This window comes from Prenolepis imparis, unplaced genomic scaffold (genome assembly GCF_030444845.1).
Source record: "Prenolepis imparis isolate NDT839.2.m4 unplaced genomic scaffold, iyPreImpa1.0 SCAF_5, whole genome shotgun sequence".
NCBI classification, from domain to species: Eukaryota; Metazoa; Arthropoda; class Insecta; order Hymenoptera; family Formicidae; genus Prenolepis; species Prenolepis imparis.
In genome coordinates this window covers 12571570-12590375 of record NW_028141163.1, presented here as the reverse complement: position 1 = coordinate 12590375, position 18806 = coordinate 12571570, and the positions used below count along the sequence as shown (strand labels likewise).

Genomic DNA, 18806 nt, shown 5'->3' with positions numbered 1-18806 from the left:
ATTTTGTAATATATACATACATATATGTATATGTATATATATATATATATATATATATATATAATTATAAAATATAATCTTATTTTATTAAAAATATTATCACTAATACACGATTTTTTTTATTTTCAGGTAAGTATGCACAGAGATATTATCGGACCTGAATGCTGCGTGTACTTCTACAGTGAGTAAAGTATAAATGTGTATAAAATTGCATTAAGAAAAAACAATTTTTTTAAAAAGTATAAATTACATCGTAGTTTTGTCATATATTTGTCTTATGTAAAAAAAAAAAAAAAAGAAAAATACTGCAAAAACATCTGTTATTTTTGCATTATACATTTTATAATTTCCTTAAATGAAATCTATATACTATCTATTATACATTGCAGTTAAAAACTGCATATAAATATTTTAATACGTATACTATATTTGGCCGAACAAACAACAAACCTATCAAAACTGCTCATTGAATAATATTTTGTCATAATTTCTTAAATGGACATTAAAAAACAATATCGATGAGGCATCTATTCGCTGTATGTTAATTTTTATGCATTTTAACCATATATTTGCCATTAATTATGGCGGTCAAATAATAATAAATTATGTGATGAAGCTATTGAAAACAATATATGAATATGTTTTACACACACAATTTTTTTTAAATTAAATATATAATAGAATATTATTTATTTTGTTGCAATTAAAACTTTGTATTAAAATCAATTTTAAAAGATATTTATATATGAATTATAAAGAGAGAATTTTCGTTTATATAAAATATTATATACTTTATATAACGTAAACTTTATTAAAAATCTTGTCAAAAACATCTACTTCTTTTATGCATATCAAATAGATCAAATAAGCTCTTTTGTATAAAAATTGTAATATTAGCTTTCTTCATTGAATTTAAAAAACGTATAATAAAGAAAGAAGAAGGGTAAACACACACATATACACACAACACGTATTAATTGTCAATATATTACGAATAATAATGAATAAATGTTTGCATAGTTTGTTCACACTCCATTCTATACTATATTTCGCTGCAAAGCGATAACATTTTCTCCAATGCAATGCACGGGAAGGAACTAAAACTTTTTCTGATCAAGAAGGAAAAAGTCATAACTACGCTTGCGCAAGAATATTCTCAACACATTTTATATAAACATCGCTCTATTACAAATTGAAATAATTTAGACCAATTTGTTTTCCACTTTTGTCCCGTTGTTTGATATAATTATTTCTATAGCTATTTTTCGTGCGAGGGTATCGATCGTTTAAAATTCATAGAAAAAGTCGAGAGAAATATTGCGAAAATCATAAAAATTTGTACCACAGTTGTGTCGCAATTCTCGTACAAGATGCATGCGATAGAAGAACGTTATTATAAGATCAATCGAGTAATTCTTAAGGCGCTTGGCTTATGGCCTTATCAGCAGTCGTATTTCGTGCAAATACATAAAATGTTGTTTGCTAGTGCTCTTTTGACATTAATTCTCGCTCAGGTATACATCCAGTCACATTTCTAATTTTTGTGAATTGAATAGTAGCATTCGTTAAACGCATATTAATAGATATTTTATTTCAATTTCTTTCACAATGTCTTTTCTTCTTATTTTCTATATAATCTATAATTTTTTATATCAGTAATATTATATAATAAAAGTTTTTGTTATATAAATTCTAAGTTATTTTATATAAATTTTCAAAAAACGAAAAATCATGATAAACGTCAAAAAGAATAAATAATATTTTTGGAATGTTTTTTCTTGGTAATATGTCGCATTTTCAAAAAAAGAGTTTTGTATCGTGTGTGTATATATATATATATATATATATATATATATATATATAATTTGTTTTATTACACAATAAATTAAAAATGTTCTTCAGGCGTTTTTTTATAAAATATTTGAGAAGAAAAATCCTTTATATATATTACTATTTTCTAATAAATTTTTAATAATTTAAAAAATTTTTCAAATTAATAAAAAATTATTATAAAATAATATATATGAATAAGGGTTGATTTATCTTTTTTTTTTTATACTTTGTAAACAAATGCTTTAAGAAAATTTCTAATTTATCATATAATAAAACGAGTTTTATATATGAAACATACTCTAATATATCTTAAACGTTGTTCGTACACAGTTGCTGGTATTCATTACAACCCAATACAATATAAATCTTCTCTTCAAGATTCTCTCTTTCGTCTTCCCTACTCTTTTTTGCACTATAAAGTATGGCATGTTTATCATTCACGCAGATCGTGTAAGTCGAACAAGATGAATCGTTCATTCAAATGTTTCCTTATAACATTTGTAAAGTAAATTATATTTTAACTATTAATAGAGAAAATGTAATAAACAGGTCAAGCAAATTTTGGAGCAAATCCGAAATGATTGGAGATTGTTGGAAAATAAATTAGAAATTGATATTGTAGAGAAATACGCTTGCAACTCCAGACTTTTCACGATTACTGTGATGGGTACAAAAGAATATACTAATATAATTATTCTATAATTATATACCTATATATACACACATGCACACGCGTGCGCGCGCGCGCGCGCGTGTGTGTGTGTGGAAGTATATAGATATATTATTTCTCGTTTTTTTATTTTAAGTTTTGTTTTTAATATAATTATAAATGCTCTCAAGAATATAATCAAATCGTAATAAAGATGATATTAAAAGTCAAACATAGATAAGGCGCAAACGCCTAATTAAGACAAAGGATGTGTTTGCGCACAACATAAAAAAATAATTTTTTTTTATAAATAATTTACATGGTTGGATCAAAATAAAGAGACTAATAACTTTACGTTTTTTAGCACTTTGCTTATTAGCCTCATTTTGCTTCTTAATACTTCAATTTTTGCCGATAATCTTTGATATTATAATACCATTGAACGAGTCACGACCCTGTCAACTTATCGTAATAACAGAATACTTTGTTAACCAAGAGAAATATATTTACGCTATGTTATTGCACGAGATCATATCCGCCTTCATAGCAATGATCACAGTGATTGGCACAGCTACGACAATAATGATGTACATTTTGCACGCATGTGCATTATTTGAAGTAGCAAGGTAATGTCATAAATGCGCTTATATTCCTTGAACATTTGTTTCAATCTAATTGATTCATATAGTTATCGAATAGAGAACGCGATTGAGAAAAATGTGTTAGCGATCCCTAGTCCTAGAAAAGAATATCTCCTTCGCCACAAGATTGTACATGCGATTACTATACATCGAAGAGCCATCGAGTAAATATTTTTATATCTATATTATAACATTTTATGTAACGTCCTATCTTTTTTTATCATTTCTTATCAATTCAAATTGACGGAACCTTATACCCATCACACATTTAATGTGTAATATTCTTTTTGATATATTAAATTTAACTTAAGTTACAAATTAATTAAAATTTAAAATTGATTATACTTAGGAATTAAATTTACGTAATTATAATTACGTTAATTGAAATAAATATTTTATTTTAGTAACATAATTAATTTTAATCGCATTAGTTTTAAAACATTTCTTTGTCAAACATAATAACTCATAATCAGTCTTCAATTAAATGTGTGGTTATATAATATACAATATATGTGGAATACATTTATTGCACGACAGTTATTATAAACATAATAGTTACCATAAATGAATAAATTTTGTAGTTTGCACTAGTTATATCAATAATAGTTCCAGTATCTAGCTCCTCATTAAAGGTTTACCGAGTTTTTAACATCTACTTTTATGATATCATACGCTATTCTGATCACAGTTGGCGTCAGCTCTTTAAGTTTCAATCTTTTACAAGTAAGCAATATCTTTCGCTCCTCCCACTCTTTCTTTCCATCTTTATTTTGCATAATTGACTGATTATTAAATAACAATGCATCATAGTTTCTTCAATTGATGGCATTAACAAACAATACGAATGAGATATTTTTATTCGCTGTGTCAATAATTATTCATTTGACATATTTGTTCTTCGCTAATTATGCCGGACAAGAAATAACAGATCATGGAATAAAACTGTTTAAAACAACGTGAGTATCATATTTTATAACACTTTAGAAAAGTTATATTTATATTTATATAAATCTATTTTTCTTAAACATACACACACATTTTCTAAACACATGCATATATGTATGTGTAGGATATATCATACATATTATTCTGATTAAAAATGCAATCAATTTAACGTTAATGATAAGATGAAAACGACTTATTGCTAGTCTACACGGCTCTGATTTTAACATTAAAACAAGAATTTTTTAAGCATTTAACATTTTAAAATTGCAGTTATAATGGACTGTGGTATGCAGCACCGTTGCATACACAGAAATTATTATTATTTATAATGCGAAGGGGAATGATAAATGTCACTGTAGGATGTGGCACCATATTTATTGCATCTTTAGAAGGTTTTGCTACGGTAAAATTAAAAATTTTTTTCTAATAAAAAACGAATTAATATGGATTTTAGAAGCAGTTAATGTGTCTTTTTCAGCTCACTAATACAGCAATATCTTATTTTATGGTAATGTATTCTACGACATAAGTCGACAAGGAAAATTCATCACCACTCGGGATTTATTTCAAATAAATATAATTAGCATAAATATGTGTACATTATAAATTTGATGAATATAATAATGTACTAAAGTAATGTACTAAATAAATGTATATTATTGCACTCTTGATAATAATTATACAATATAAAATTATACAATACTAATAAATAGATAATCCACAGAGAAAAATAGGTGCCTCAATAAGCTCATTAATCAGATTAAATAATTTACATTTTTTCTTTAATATTTTTAATTTGTCTTTTTTACAATATTTAATAATAAGTGTAATATGTTATTGTTATTATTATTATTATTGTACATTTTTTCAAATTATATATATATTAGATAATAATATATAAACATATCTTATATAAATATTTATTTTAATTAGCACACATATTATAATAAATAAATCGGTCAAACTCACTTAGTCTGTACATGAAAATTTGGAGTTTTTTTAGCATTTTTGCTTATAACTTTCTTAACAAAATATAACGCAATAATAAAAATGGGAAATTATAGACTAGATATATATATAATAATAACGAATAAATGAATTTGTCTAAAGTTTTTTTAAATATAATTCGCACTCCGCACCGTATAATTTAATATAAAGTAAGTAATGCTTCCTGTGATGCACCGACAAGAACTAAAACTTTTTTTTTTGGTTGAAGAAAAGAAGTCATGACTGCGTTTGCGCAAGACAATTTTTAGTCATAAATTTTAAAGGAATACTCAATTGCATATTAAGGTAATTTTATCTAATATGCTTTCGTCTATGTCATGAATGTATTACCTCGCACCGTTAGAAAGCTATAGCTACCATTTTAGTATAATTATGTGCTATAATATTGATCATTTATAATTCATGAGCAATTTTGAAAAAAACATTAGAATGGAAAGGTCTATGTCAGTTGTGTCGCAGCTCTCGTATAAGATGCACGCAACAGAAGAATGCAAGATCAATCGAGTAATTCTTAAAATAATTGGCTTATGGCCTTATCAACAATTGTATTTTGCGGGCATACAAAAAGTTTTTTGTGTTAGCATTCTTTCGTCATTTATGCTTGTTCAGGTATATTAAGCTGCACTTATAACTTTTGTAAAAATAATTAAATAGTGACACGAAATACACATTTTGATAAATAATTTTAATTACACGAATAAGACATGTAAAATAAAATTTTTTATAATAAATTATTTGTGTTCGATAAAATCGATTTGGAAGATCGTAAAATTAATAACATTACGCTTTATTAATCTTAATCTTAATATATATATATATATATGTATACAGATAATTTAAACTAAAAAACTTAAAACTTTTTTAAAAAACAAAAACTATTTATTATATAAATATAAATGAAATTTTATTAATAATTATATGTATAATAAATTAGTTATGTAAGTTTTTAATTTACCTAATCTAGATTCATTTTTTAAATAAAATACAAATTTAACTTGTGTAAAATATATTTTAGTAATAAGTAGAAACTTTTTAATTTTTTTAATTATTTTTTATTATTATATCTCTTGAATATTGTTCTTAGTTATTTGTATTCATCACAACGCAGTATAGTACGAATCTTCTCCTCAAGATTCTTTCATTCGTTTTGCCTGTTTTTTTCTCCATTGTGCTGTATTGCATTTTTATTATACGACCAAACACTGTAAGTTCAATTAAAATAATCCTTTCAAACATATTATAATACTGATATAATAAAATATATTTTAATATAAGGAATGATATTTCAAATGAAATAAATAGGTGAAGCAAATGCTAGAGCAGAACCGAGACAACTGGAGAATATTGAAAGATAAGCTGGAAATTGATATTATAGAAGAATATTCTTATATCGCGAGATATTGCACAATTATTCTTTTAGGTAAGATTAGTAATGTTACCGCGTCATATATACAGTGATATTATAGTTTGTGATAAAGAAAATATAAATATTAAAGTATATGCGGTATGTATAATATCAATCTTTTATACAGCTTTTTTGAGTCTGTTCAATTAACAAGACAAAGAATATTTAAATGTATTTTTGATATGTTTTTTTAATTATTTACCTATTTAGATATAAATTAGATTTTTCTCAAGCTTGTGCTGCTTTGGATTAATCATATACACAATATTACAATTTTTACCACCAATCCTTGATATTGTATTACCATTGAACGAATCACGTTTTCGTCGACCTATCATTATCACGGAATATTTTGTCAATCAAGAAAAATATATATTCGCTATATTGTTGCATTATATATTAGCCATATCCATAGGTATATCCGTATTATGCAGCATTAGTACGACAATCTTGACATACCTTCTCCACACATGTGCGCTACTTACTATCGCAAGGTACTGTTAATTGCGCTTATCTCTGTTTTTGAAATTGAAATATGCCTAAATAGATTTATACAGCCATCGTATGGAGAACGCGATTGAACGGAGTATATTAGCAATTTCAAGTCCTACAAGAGAGTATCTCCTTTATCAGAGGATTATACATGCGGTTACTATGCATCGAAGGGCCATCGAGTCAGTATTTGTATTTTTTATTGCTATATAAAACTTTTGTGTGTATCCTGTCTTTATTTATCGACTAAAAGTGATTGATTTATTTTAAAATCGTATTATTACCATGGCACACGTTTAATATTAAATGGTTTATTAATATTTATTTTTACATTAAGTAAACTATAACAAATAAAATTTGATGAAAATTAATTTAAAATTAAATACATTTAAGAACTGGAGGTACGTTAAAGATTTTTAATTTACATATTTTAAGAATGTGCATGATGAATATTAAATTCTTAAAAACATTATATCGCTTTAAAATACGGAATTAAACAATTACCGCCAGGATTAAACGTGAGGTCAGAATTAAATTTATTTATCATACGACAGAAGAATGAATATATCGAAGTTTGCGCTTCTCTATATTGGTAAGGTAACAGTTTTAATACTTAACATTTTGTTGAAGGTTTATAAAATTTTTTGCATCCGAATTTATGACATTATTGGCTATTCTGATCGTAATTGGCGTCACCTCTTTAAGTTTAAATCTTTTTCAAGTAAGAGCAGGACTCTTTCTTATCTATTGTACTTTGTTTAATTGACTTCTCTTTAAGTTTTCATTTCGTTGTAGTTTCTTCGATTGATAACAATGAGTACGAATGATATCATAGAGATATTGATACTAACTTTAATAATTTTTATTCATTTGACTTATATGTTCATTGGTAATTACGCGGGACAAATAGTAATAGATCATGGAATAGAGATGTTCAAAGCACCGTGAGTATCGTGTTTTATTGTTAGTAAGTTATTTTTTTAAAACCATATTTATATAAATTACGATTATTTACATCGATTCTCATATAGATTTCATATATCCCTTTTTAGTTTAAATCGATTATATATACTTTTCTAATACTTTTGAATATGCAATTAATTTAACATTAATCGTAAAAAATGTTTTTAGCGTACTTTTTTACTAGTTTACAATTTATTTTACTTCAACGTTTAATAATTGCAGTTATAATGGAATGTGGTATGCAGCACCATTACATACGCAAAAATTGTTATTATTTATAATGCAAAAAGTAACGGCAAACATTAATTTAGGATATGGAAGCGTATTCACTGCTTCCTTGGAAGGTTTTGCTATGGTAAAATTAAGAGCTTTTTTTAAAAACAAAATATAATATCGAATTAACATAGATTTAACCAGCACTTTAATGTGTCTTTTCAGCTCGTGAATACGGCAGTATCCTACTTAACAGTGATTTATTCTACAACAATAACGCGAAAATAACTAAAAAGTTTAATTTATTATTTATCAAACAGATTTTTAAATTAATATAATTATACTCAACAAGCATACGCATATAAATACATGTCTGCAATTTTTGAAATTTAATATATAAACATATATTCTTTTATACTTGTATTATCAAACAATGTTAATAAATAGGCACATCTTCAAAGAGATTGATAGAAGCCTAATCGAATTTAAGAGCAAGCTATCGATATTCAAACATCGAAATGCCGTTTTTATGTTCAACTTTTGACTTTTCAATCGACACAATAGGAATGCAATGTATTGTTAAACTGGTACCTACATATTAATGCAATAGATTCATTTCGTTAACTTTTATCAGCAGAATCTTTGATATATAAGGGGGTCTATACATATTATAGACTAAAATTAAACAATATTATCGCGCGTACATGCATGCGTTCTTGCGTGCATGCATGCGTTCTTGCGTGCATGTGTGTGTTTGCGTATACGCGTGTATGTGCTAGTATAGACATCATACATGATTTCTCGCACATAACTTTTTTAAATTGCTTTTAATTAAACAATACTATTATAAACACTCTCAAGAATATAATCAAATCGAAATAAGAAATGACACTAATACATAAGAGCCAAGCGCAGATCAGGCATAAACACTTTTTAATTAAGTCAAAGGATGTGTTAGAGCACAATTTAAAACTTATTCTTTTCGAAATAATTTTTATTTGTTGGATTAAAATTAAGAGATTAAACTTTAACATTTTTTTTGCATTAGTCGCATTTTTTTGCGCAATACTTCAATTTTTGCCGGTAATTCTTGATATTATAATACGATTGAATGAGTCACAGCCTTGTCATAATAACGGAATACTTTGTTAATCAAGAAAAATATATTTGTTATGTTATTGCACGAAATCATAAATACTTTCATCACAATGATCACAATGTTTGACATAGCTGCGGCAATTATGACATACAGTTTTGTACACATGTGCATTATTTGAAATAACAGGGTAATGTTATAAATATGCACGCTCTACATCTACATTGTATAATTCAATATGAAGTGAGTAACGCTTCCTACGATGCACCAACAAGAACTGAAACTCTTTTCTTACTAGAGAAAAAAAAGTCATGATTGCGTTTGCGCATAACAATTTTCAGTCTTATAAGTTTTAAAGAAACATATACTCTCATTTACGTAATGAGAGTAATTTCGGCTAATTTGCTTTCGCTTATATCTTGAATGTATTATTTCTCACTATTAGAAAGCTATAACCATCATTTTAGTATAACTATATGCTATAATATCGATTTATTTACAATTCATAAGCAATTTTGAAGAAAAATTATGCTAGAATAGAAAGGTCTATACCACCAGTTGTGTCGCAGCTCTCGTATAAGATGTACGCGACCGAAGAATATAAGATTAATCGATTAATTCTTGAAATACTTGGCTTATGGCCTTATCAACAATCGTATTTCGCGGAGATACGAAAAGTGTTTTTTGTCAGTATTCTTTCGGCATTAATTATTGTTCAGGTACACCAAGCATTTATAATTTTTGTAGAAACGATGCAACAATTTAGTAGTGACATTTATTAAATACATTTTAGTGAATAAATTTAATAATGCAAATAAAACATATAAAATAAGATTTTTTACACAATATTTTACACATGAAAAATATTTCTAAAAAATAAAAGACATTTATTATAATGTAGAATTCTAAAAATTTGATCAAATAATTTTATTATTAATTATATATTATAATGAGTTATGTAAATTAATTTAGATAATCTAAAATTATTTTTTTAATAGAACAATTCAGCGCATGCAAAACATTTTAGTATTAAATAAAAGTGATTTATTATTATATTTTTTAAATATTGTTTTTAGTTATTAGCATTCATCACAATGCAGTACAGTACGAACTTTCTCATCAGGAGTCTCTCATATATCTTGCCTTGTCTATTCTGCTTTGTTAAGTATTGCATTTTTATTATACGAGTAGACACTGTAAGTCCAATTAAAACAATCTTTTCTAACATATTGTTACATTGATCCAATAAAATGTATTTTAATATAAGGAATGATATTAAAATCAAAGGAATAAACAGGTGAAACAAATACTGATGCGAATCCGAGACAACTGGAGAATGTTGAAAGATAAACAGGAAATAGAAATTATAGAGAAATATTCTTATATCGCGAGATTTCTTGCAATAATGCTGATGGGTAAGAATAGTAGTACGTTACCGTGTTATATACATATAGTGACATAATTTGTAACAAAGATATAATATCAATATATGTGTATGCACAGTACGTTATAATATTAATATATTTTTATATAACTTTTTTGGAAATCTTTGCATTTAACAAGACAAAGAATGTTTGAATTTATCTTCGATATGTTGTTTGAATTATTTATATATATTTAGATATAAAATATAGACTTAAACATAAATTAGATTTTTCTCAGGCTTTTGCTGTTTTGGATTAATCATGTACACAATATTGCAATTTTTACCGCTAATTCTTGATATCGCATTACCGTTGAATGAATCACGTTTACGTCACCCTGTCCTCATCACGGAATATTTTGTCGACCAAGAAAAATATATGTATGCTATATTGGTACATTATATACTAGCCGTAACTATAGCAATAACCGTATTGTGTAGCGTTACTATGATAATAATAACCTACATTCTACACACATGTGCGCTGCTTAATATCGCAAGGTACTGTTAATTGCGCTTATCTCTGTTTTTGAAATTGAAATATGTCTAAATAGATTTATACAGCTATCGTATGGAGAACGCGATTGAACGGAGTATATTAGCAATTTCTAGTCCTACAAGAGAATATCTCCTTTATCAGAGGATTATACATGCGGTTACTATGCATCGAAGGGCCATCGAGTCAGTATTTTTTTTTTATTGCTATAAAACTTTTTTGCACTCTATATTTATTTTTTATCCATTAAAAGCGGTTTATTTATATTTTGAAGTTATATTATTACCACACGTTTAATACTATAAATGGTTTATGAATGTATTTTTGCATTAAGTAAACTAACAAATAAAATTTGATGAAAATTAATTTAAAATTAAGTATCTAGTACGTTTAAGAGCTGGGAATATGTTAAAAAGATATACATTTTATTTTAAGAATATGTTTGATGAATATATGCTGATATTCTTAAAAACATATATAATATCTCTTGAAAATACATGGACGAAACGTTCACCGTCAAGATTAAACGTGAGATTATAATCACATTTTTACTTATCACACGGGAGCACAAAAAAATGAATATATTGAAGTTTGTGCCTATCTGTTAGTAACGTAACAATTCTAATACTTAATATCTCGTTGAAGGTTTATTGAATTTTTTACATCTGAATTTCTGGTATTTTTCGCTATTCTGATTGGAATTGGCGTCAGCTCTTTAAGTTTAAATCTTTTTGAAGTAAGCAATATCTTTCCTTTTTACTTTGCTTAATTGACTTCTCTTTAAGTATCATTTCATCGTAGTTTCTTCGAATTATAAGAATCAATACGAATATCATAGAGATGGTGACAATTGCTGCATTGATTTTTATTCATTTAACTTATATGTTCATTTTTAATTATGTGGGACAAATAGTAATAGATCATGGAGTAAAGCTGTTCAAAGCAACGTGAGTATCGTGTTTTATAGTGCTTTTAAAACTATACATATTTGTATAGATTATGACTATTTATACTGATTCTCATAAATATCTCTTAAATACTAGAGTTGCTCAAAAAGTAATGCCCTATATTTTTTTTCTCAGAAAATTTTTATCATGTTTTTAACAGGTTCAAAATTTATTCACAATATACATATTCTTCAGCATATATTACTATTACATATATTACATATATTATTACAATATACATGAATGTTTTTTTTTAATTTTAATTTTATATTATTTTTTTATATTATTTTTATATTATTTTTTATTATTTTTTATATTATTTTTTATACATAATCCCTATTAACTTGTACAGCCTTACGGTAGCGCGATAAGTGCTTGCACACCTTTACTGTACCAGCTCTTGTTTTGTTCACATAGCCATTTCCTAAGAATTCGGCGTAAATGCAAAAATGCACATCACACAACTCTCAAAACTCGAGAAGCAATCGTAAAATTTAATTAAATTGGCTCTTTCCATCTTTTTGGCACTACTTAAAGATGCGGACAATGTTTGAAGATGAGAGCGTAATTCAAGCAGTGAGAATATGGCTACATAAATAGGACAAGAAGTGATATAAGTTGATGATTATGTAAAAAAATAATATAAAAAATAATTTAAAATATAATATAAAAATAATATATAAAATAATATATGTAAAAAAAAAGATTCATGTATATTGTGAGTAAATTTTGAATCTGTTGAATAAATACTTTGGAGATAAAAAAAATGTGAGGGCATTACTTTCTGAGCAACCTTAGTACGATATAAATCAATTATGTTTATTTTTCTAATACTTCTATGAATGTGTACTTAATTTAATATTAGTTATATTACAAAAATGTTTTTAGTGTACTTTTTTTGCTAGTTTACAACTTATTTACAACTTACTTCACTTCAACATTTAAAAATTGCAGTTATAATGGAACATGGTATGCAGCACCATTACACACGCAAAAATTGTTATTATTTATAATGCAAAAAGTAACGGTAAACGTTCAGTTAAAATACGGTAACACATTTATTGCTTCCTTGGAAGGTTTTGCTACGGTAAAATTAAGTTTTTTAAAAACAAAATATAATATCGAATTAACATAAATTCAACAAGTAATTTAATGTATTTGTCTTTTCAGCTTATAAATGCAGCAGTATCCTATTTCACAGTGATTTATTCTACGGGACAATAACGCGAAAATAACTAGGGAAGATAATTTATTATTTATCGGATAGATTTTTGAATTAACATAATCGTGTGGAATAAGCATACATATACGTACATATAAATTATAGAATAAATTTATAGAATTTAATATTTATTATATAAACATACATATATTCTTTCAGTCTTGATATTACAAAATCAATGTTAATACATAGGCATATCTTTAAAGGGATAGAAACCTAATAAGATTTGAAAAGAAGATAATGATAAATCGATAATAATAAATCCAACTTCGAAATAATTTATTTTAATCACGGATGGGCTATTAAATAATACCATGAACGAAATACAATTATTTCACGAGTAATTGTATAATTTAATATCTTTTTTATTGTATATTTCTTATAATTTTATTTTATTATTCTTTTTGTTTTCACATAATCCAAGCTAATGGCGTATATTGATGCAGATTTACCGTTTATGTTCAACTAAATTGACACGATAGGAATGCAGTATATTGTTAAACTTGCGCATGTTAACGCATTAGAATAATTTCTTAATTAAATTTGATCAATACAATCTTTGATAAATAAGAAGGATCTCTATACATATCATAGAATATATGTGCCGCCATGTAAATGCATCGAGAATAAAGTTATTTCTCTCCACCAATTATTTCTCTCAATGAGAATGCGTGCACGCGTGTTTGCGTGCGTTCTTGCGTGCATGTGCGCGTTTGTCTCTGATAGTATAAACGTCATACATTATTTCTCTCACAAATTGTTTAATTACTTTTAATGAAACAGTACAATTAAAAACGCTCTGAAGAATATAATCAAATCGAAATAAAAATGACACTAACAATAAGTAAGAGTCAAATGTCAGGCGCAAACAACTTTTTAATTAAGGCAAAGGATATATTTGAGCGTAAATTAAAACTTATTCTTTTCGGAATAATTCACATTATTGGATCAAAATTAAAAGACTAAAATTTAACGTTTTTTATCATTTGTTGCGCAATAATTCAATTTTTGCCGGTAATTTTTGATATTATAATACTATTAAATAATTAAATGTCTCTCAACTTATCGTAATGACGAAATACTTTGTCAACTAAGAAAAATACATTTATTATGTTATTGCACGACATCATAACTATTTTCATAGCAATGATCACAATATTTGGCACAGCTACGACAATTATGACGTGCATTTTATACGCATGTGTACTATTTGAAATAGGAAGGTAATATCATAAATACGCGCGCTCTACACTGTACAATCTAATATGAAGTGAGTAACGCTTCCTACGATGCACCGACAAGAACTGAAACTTTTTTTCTTACTGGAGGAAAAGAAGTCATGACTGCGTTTGCGCAAAACAGTTTTCCATCTTATAAGTTTTAAAGGAACATATTCTCAATTACATATTGAAGTAATTTCGGCTAATTTGCTTTTGCCTATGTCATGAATGCATTACCTCGCACCGTTAGAAAGCTATAGCTACCATTTTAGTATAATTATGTGCTATAATATTGATCATTTACAATTCATGAGCAATTTTGAAAAAAAAAACATAGAATGGAAAGATCTATGTCAGTTGTGTCGTAGCTCCCGTATAAGATGTGTGCGACAGAAGAATACAAGATTAATCGAATAATTCTTGAGATACTTGGCTTATGGCCTTATCATCATTCATATTTCGCGGAGATACGAAAAATATTTTTTATCAGTACTCTCTTTACATTAATTATTGCCCAGGTATACCAACCAGTTATAATTTTGTAAAAATGAGAGAGAGAAGAGAGAGAGAGAGAGAGAGAGAGAGAGAGAGAGAGAGAGAGAGAGAGAGAGAGAGAGAGAGAGAGAGAGAGAGATTAAATAGTGGCATTCATTAAATACACATTTTAATGAATAAATTTAATAATGCGAATGAAACATGTATTATAAAATAAGATTTTTTACACAATATTTTACACACCTAAACCTAAACAATTTTTCTAAAAAAACAAAAGATATTTATTAAATATATAATTCGAAAAATGTTATTAATAATTTTATTATTAATTTTATTATATAATATAATCAGTAAATTAATTTATATAATCTAGATTCATTTTTATCATAAAACACATTTTAACGAGTGTAAAACATTTCAGTAATAGATAAAAGTGATTTACTTACATATTTCTTAAATATTGTTTTTAGTTTCTAGTATTCATCACAACACAATATAGTACGAACCTTCTTCTCAAGATTCTCTCATTTACCTTGCCTAATCTTTTTTGCATTGTTAAATATTGCATTTTTATTATACGAGCAGATACTGTAAGTCCAATTAAAATAATCCTTCTCAACATACTGTAACATTGATAAAATAAAATGTATTTTAACGATATAAGAAAGAATATTTAAAAAAGGAATAAACAGGTGAAGCAAATGCTGGAGCGAATGCAAGACAACTGGAAAATGTTGAAAGATAAATTGGAAATTGATATTGTAGAGAAACATTCTTATATCGCGAGATTTCTTACAACCATCTTGATCGGTAAGACTAGTAGTGTGTTTGCGCGTTATATAGTATGTAGTGATACATATATACAACAACAAGATAACAAAGATAATATCAATATATGTGTATGCAGTACGTATAATATCATTTTTTTTAAATAACATTTTTGGAATCTTTAGAATTAACAAGACAAAAAACGTTTGAATTTATCTTTGATATGTTGTTTGAATTATTTATAAAATATAGACTTAAACATAAATTAGATTTTTCTCAGGCTTTTGCTGTTTTGGATTAATCATGTACACAATATTGCAATTTTTACCGCTAATTCTTGATATCGTATTACCGTTGAATGAATCACGTTTACGTCACCCTGTCCTCATCACGGAATATTTTGTCGACCAAGAAAAATATATGTATGCTATATTGTTACATTCTATACTAACCTTAACTATAGCAATAGTCGCATTGAGTAGCGTTTCTTTGATAATGATAACGTATTGTCTGCACATAAGTGCACTACTTAATATCGCAAGGTACTGTCAATTTCGCTTGTCTATATTTTTGAAATTGAAATATGCCTAAATAGATTTATATAGCTACCGTATGGAGAACGCAATTGAGTGGAGTATATTAGCAATCTCTAATTCTAAAAGAGAGTATCTTCTTTGCCGGAGGATTGTACATGCTGTTACTATACATCGAAGAGCCATCGAGTTTGTATTTTTAATTTTTTTTTATTGTTATACAACTTTTGCATCCTATACTTATTTATTATTAAAAGTGGTTGATTTATTTTGAAATCGTATTATTATCACACGTTTAATACTATAAATAATGATTTAAATTTTTGCCTTAAATAAACCAACAAATAAAATTTGATGAGAATTAATTTAAAATTAAGTATATAGTACGTTTAAGAGCTGGGAGTACATTAAAAAGATATACACTTTATTTTAAGAATATGTTTGATGAATATATGCTGATATTCTTAAAAACATAATATCTCTTGAAAATACGTGGACTGAAACATTCACCGTTAAGATTAAACCTGAGATCATAACCACATTTTTACTTATCACACGGGAGCACAAATTAATAAATATATCGAAGTTTGCGCCTATCTATTGGCGTAATGTAACAGTTCTAATGCTTAATATCTCATTGAAGGTGTATTAAATTTTTTACATCTGAATTTATGGTATTTTTCGCTGTTCTGATCATAATTGGCGTCAGCTCTTTAAGTATAAATCTTTTTCAAGTAAGCAATACCCTTTCTTATCAACTTTGCTTAATTGATATCTGTTTAAGTATCATTTTGTCGTAGTTTCTTCAATTCATAAAAATAAATAAGAATATCATGGGGGCACTGATACATGGTTCATTGATTTTTATTCATTTGTCTTATATGTTCCTCATTAATTATGTGGGACAGTTACTCATAGATCGTGGAATAATGCTATTCAAAGCAACGTGAGTATAGTATTTTATAATACTTTTAGAACTATAGATATTTGTATAGATTATATGACTATTTATATTGTTTCTCATATAGATCACTTAAATATGATTTAAATCCATTATTGATGATTTAAATTTACTTTTTTAATATATTTGAATGTGCAGTTATAATTTAACATTAATTATATTATAAAAATGTTTTTAGTACTTTTTTGCTATTTTACAACTTATTTTACTTTAACATTTAAAAATTGTAGTTATAATGGAATGTGGTATGCAGCACCAGTACACACTCAAAAATTGTTATTTTTTATAATGCAAAAACTATCGGACAACATCCATGTAGGATACGGTAACACATTCATTGCTTCCTTGGAAGGTTTTGCTACGGTAAAATTAAGTTTTTTAAAAACAAAATATAATATCGAATTAACATAAATTCAACAAGCACTTTAGTGTATTTGTCTTTTCAGCTCGTAAACGCGGCAGTATCCTACTTCACAGTGATTTATTCTACGGGACAATAACGCGAAAATAACTAGAGAAGATAATCTATTATTTATCAGATTGATTTTTAAATTAACATAATCATGGAAGTCTACATATATGTACATGTATACATTAGAAATTTATGGAATTTAATATATACTATAGAAACGTACATTCTTTCAATTTTGATATTGCAAAACAATGTTAATAAATAAGTACATCTTCAAAGGGATGAAAACTTAATTGCATTGAAAGGAACATATTGGTAATGATAAATCCAACTTCAAAATGGTTTATATTGATCATGATAGTCAGATCAGTAATAACATGAACGAAATACATTTAATAATAAGTATTTATGTAATTTAATATCGTTTTTATTAGTCATATATTTAAAAATTTTTTTTTTTTTTTTACATTATCCAAGCTAATTGCAAATATTGATGCAGATTTGCCATTTTTGTGTTCAATTTAATAGAAACAATATGAATGCAATGTGATATTAACTTGTGCATGTATTTACCGCAGTAGATTCATTTATCATTAAACTCGATCAACACAATCTTTGATGAATAAGAAATCTTTATACATCATATATAGTTCAATACATCATATAGCATACGTGCTGTCATGTATATGCATTAAGTATGAAATTTAAAGCAATATTATCTCTTAATGTGACAAAAAAATTTTTTAGCAGTTTAAATAAATGCCATCGAGTAAAATTAATTACTCTCAAAGCAAAGTGTCACGCATATCTACTTACCTACGTTTGCAATAAGAAATATTGAAAATTGCATAAAAACTAGCATCTATCTTTGCTAAATTAAATATTGTATCTTGTATTTGTATCGATGATAAGCATTATTTAATAATACAAAATATCTATTAAAGAAAAAAATTAACTTTTATTTTTGTATTACATTAAATAAAATTAATTAAAATTTTTGTACGTCAATATTTTATATTTTTCGGAAATCACATTCATATACTGAATCGCATACTGTACACTTTGTTACAACGCAAAATCTTTT

The 18806-nt window shown here is 26.3% G+C and overlaps 6 protein-coding genes across 7 annotated transcripts in view; 5 read left to right on the top strand and 1 right to left on the bottom strand.

The window, feature by feature from the left end:
* Nucleotides 1-18806, bottom strand: part of LOC145936696 (uncharacterized) — a 121396-nt gene that overhangs the window by 24316 nt on the left and 78274 nt on the right. The window lies entirely within an intron of this gene.
* Alpha-man-ia (alpha-Mannosidase class I a) overlaps nt 1-18806 on the top strand; it is a 466863-nt gene that overhangs the window by 377634 nt on the left and 70423 nt on the right. The gene's annotated exons all lie outside the window — the stretch shown is intronic.
* On the top strand, nt 980-4645 carry LOC145936704 (uncharacterized). Its single transcript, XM_083039158.1, has 8 exons — nt 980-1514; nt 2164-2283; nt 2383-2500; nt 2847-3108; nt 3171-3287; nt 3756-3846; nt 3934-4079; nt 4339-4645. Exons 1-8 carry the CDS (start codon nt 1371-1373, stop codon nt 4493-4495), a joined length of 1155 nt encoding a protein of 384 aa, XP_082895284.1. The 5' UTR covers nt 980-1370; the 3' UTR covers nt 4496-4645.
* LOC145936692 (uncharacterized) lies at nt 5245-8423 on the top strand. The gene is made up of 8 exons (XM_083039143.1): nt 5245-5685; nt 6161-6280; nt 6379-6518; nt 6715-6975; nt 7039-7155; nt 7604-7694; nt 7769-7917; nt 8159-8423. The coding sequence occupies exons 1-8, from the start codon at nt 5479-5481 to the stop codon at nt 8325-8327; spliced, it is 1254 nt and encodes a 417-aa protein (XP_082895269.1). The 5' UTR covers nt 5245-5478; the 3' UTR covers nt 8328-8423.
* LOC145936707 (uncharacterized) lies at nt 10335-13411 on the top strand. Its single transcript, XM_083039162.1, has 7 exons — nt 10335-10660; nt 10908-11169; nt 11233-11349; nt 11810-11900; nt 11966-12111; nt 13066-13198; nt 13282-13411. The coding sequence occupies exons 1-7, from the start codon at nt 10558-10560 to the stop codon at nt 13333-13335; spliced, it is 906 nt and encodes a 301-aa protein (XP_082895288.1). The 5' UTR covers nt 10335-10557; the 3' UTR covers nt 13336-13411.
* On the top strand, nt 13547-17877 carry LOC145936688 (uncharacterized). The gene is made up of 10 exons (XM_083039136.1): nt 13547-13673; nt 13780-15071; nt 15519-15638; nt 15741-15858; nt 16097-16358; nt 16422-16538; nt 16993-17083; nt 17150-17295; nt 17541-17673; nt 17757-17877. Exons 2-10 carry the CDS (start codon nt 14934-14936, stop codon nt 17808-17810), a joined length of 1179 nt encoding a protein of 392 aa, XP_082895262.1. The 5' UTR covers nt 13547-13673; nt 13780-14933; the 3' UTR covers nt 17811-17877.

Bases quoted from the DNA above. Each gene is read 5' to 3' on its own strand.
- LOC145936704 (XM_083039158.1), top strand. From the start codon at position 1,371: ATGCATGCGATAGAAGAACGTTATTATAAGATCAATCGAGTAATTCTT. The intron at 3,288-3,755 runs GTAAATATTTTT...TCCTCATTAAAG, and splicing joins ATACATCGAAGAGCCATCGA to GTTTACCGAGTTTTTAACAT. The intron at 3,847-3,933 runs GTAAGCAATATC...AATGCATCATAG, and splicing joins TAAGTTTCAATCTTTTACAA to TTTCTTCAATTGATGGCATT.
- LOC145936692 (XM_083039143.1), top strand. From the start codon at position 5,479: ATGAGCAATTTTGAAAAAAACATTAGAATGGAAAGGTCTATGTCAGTT. The intron at 5,686-6,160 runs GTATATTAAGCT...TATTGTTCTTAG, and splicing joins CGTCATTTATGCTTGTTCAG to TTATTTGTATTCATCACAAC. The intron at 6,976-7,038 runs GTACTGTTAATT...AGATTTATACAG, and splicing joins GCGCTACTTACTATCGCAAG to CCATCGTATGGAGAACGCGA.
- LOC145936707 (XM_083039162.1), top strand. From the start codon at position 10,558: ATGCGAATCCGAGACAACTGGAGAATGTTGAAAGATAAACAGGAAATA. The intron at 10,661-10,907 runs GTAAGAATAGTA...GATTTTTCTCAG, and splicing joins TCTTGCAATAATGCTGATGG to GCTTTTGCTGTTTTGGATTA. The intron at 12,112-13,065 runs GTGAGTATCGTG...TAAAAATTGCAG, and splicing joins GTAAAGCTGTTCAAAGCAAC to TTATAATGGAACATGGTATG.
- LOC145936688 (XM_083039136.1), top strand. From the start codon at position 14,934: ATGTGTGCGACAGAAGAATACAAGATTAATCGAATAATTCTTGAGATA. The intron at 15,072-15,518 runs GTATACCAACCA...TATTGTTTTTAG, and splicing joins TTACATTAATTATTGCCCAG to TTTCTAGTATTCATCACAAC. The intron at 16,359-16,421 runs GTACTGTCAATT...AGATTTATATAG, and splicing joins GCACTACTTAATATCGCAAG to CTACCGTATGGAGAACGCAA.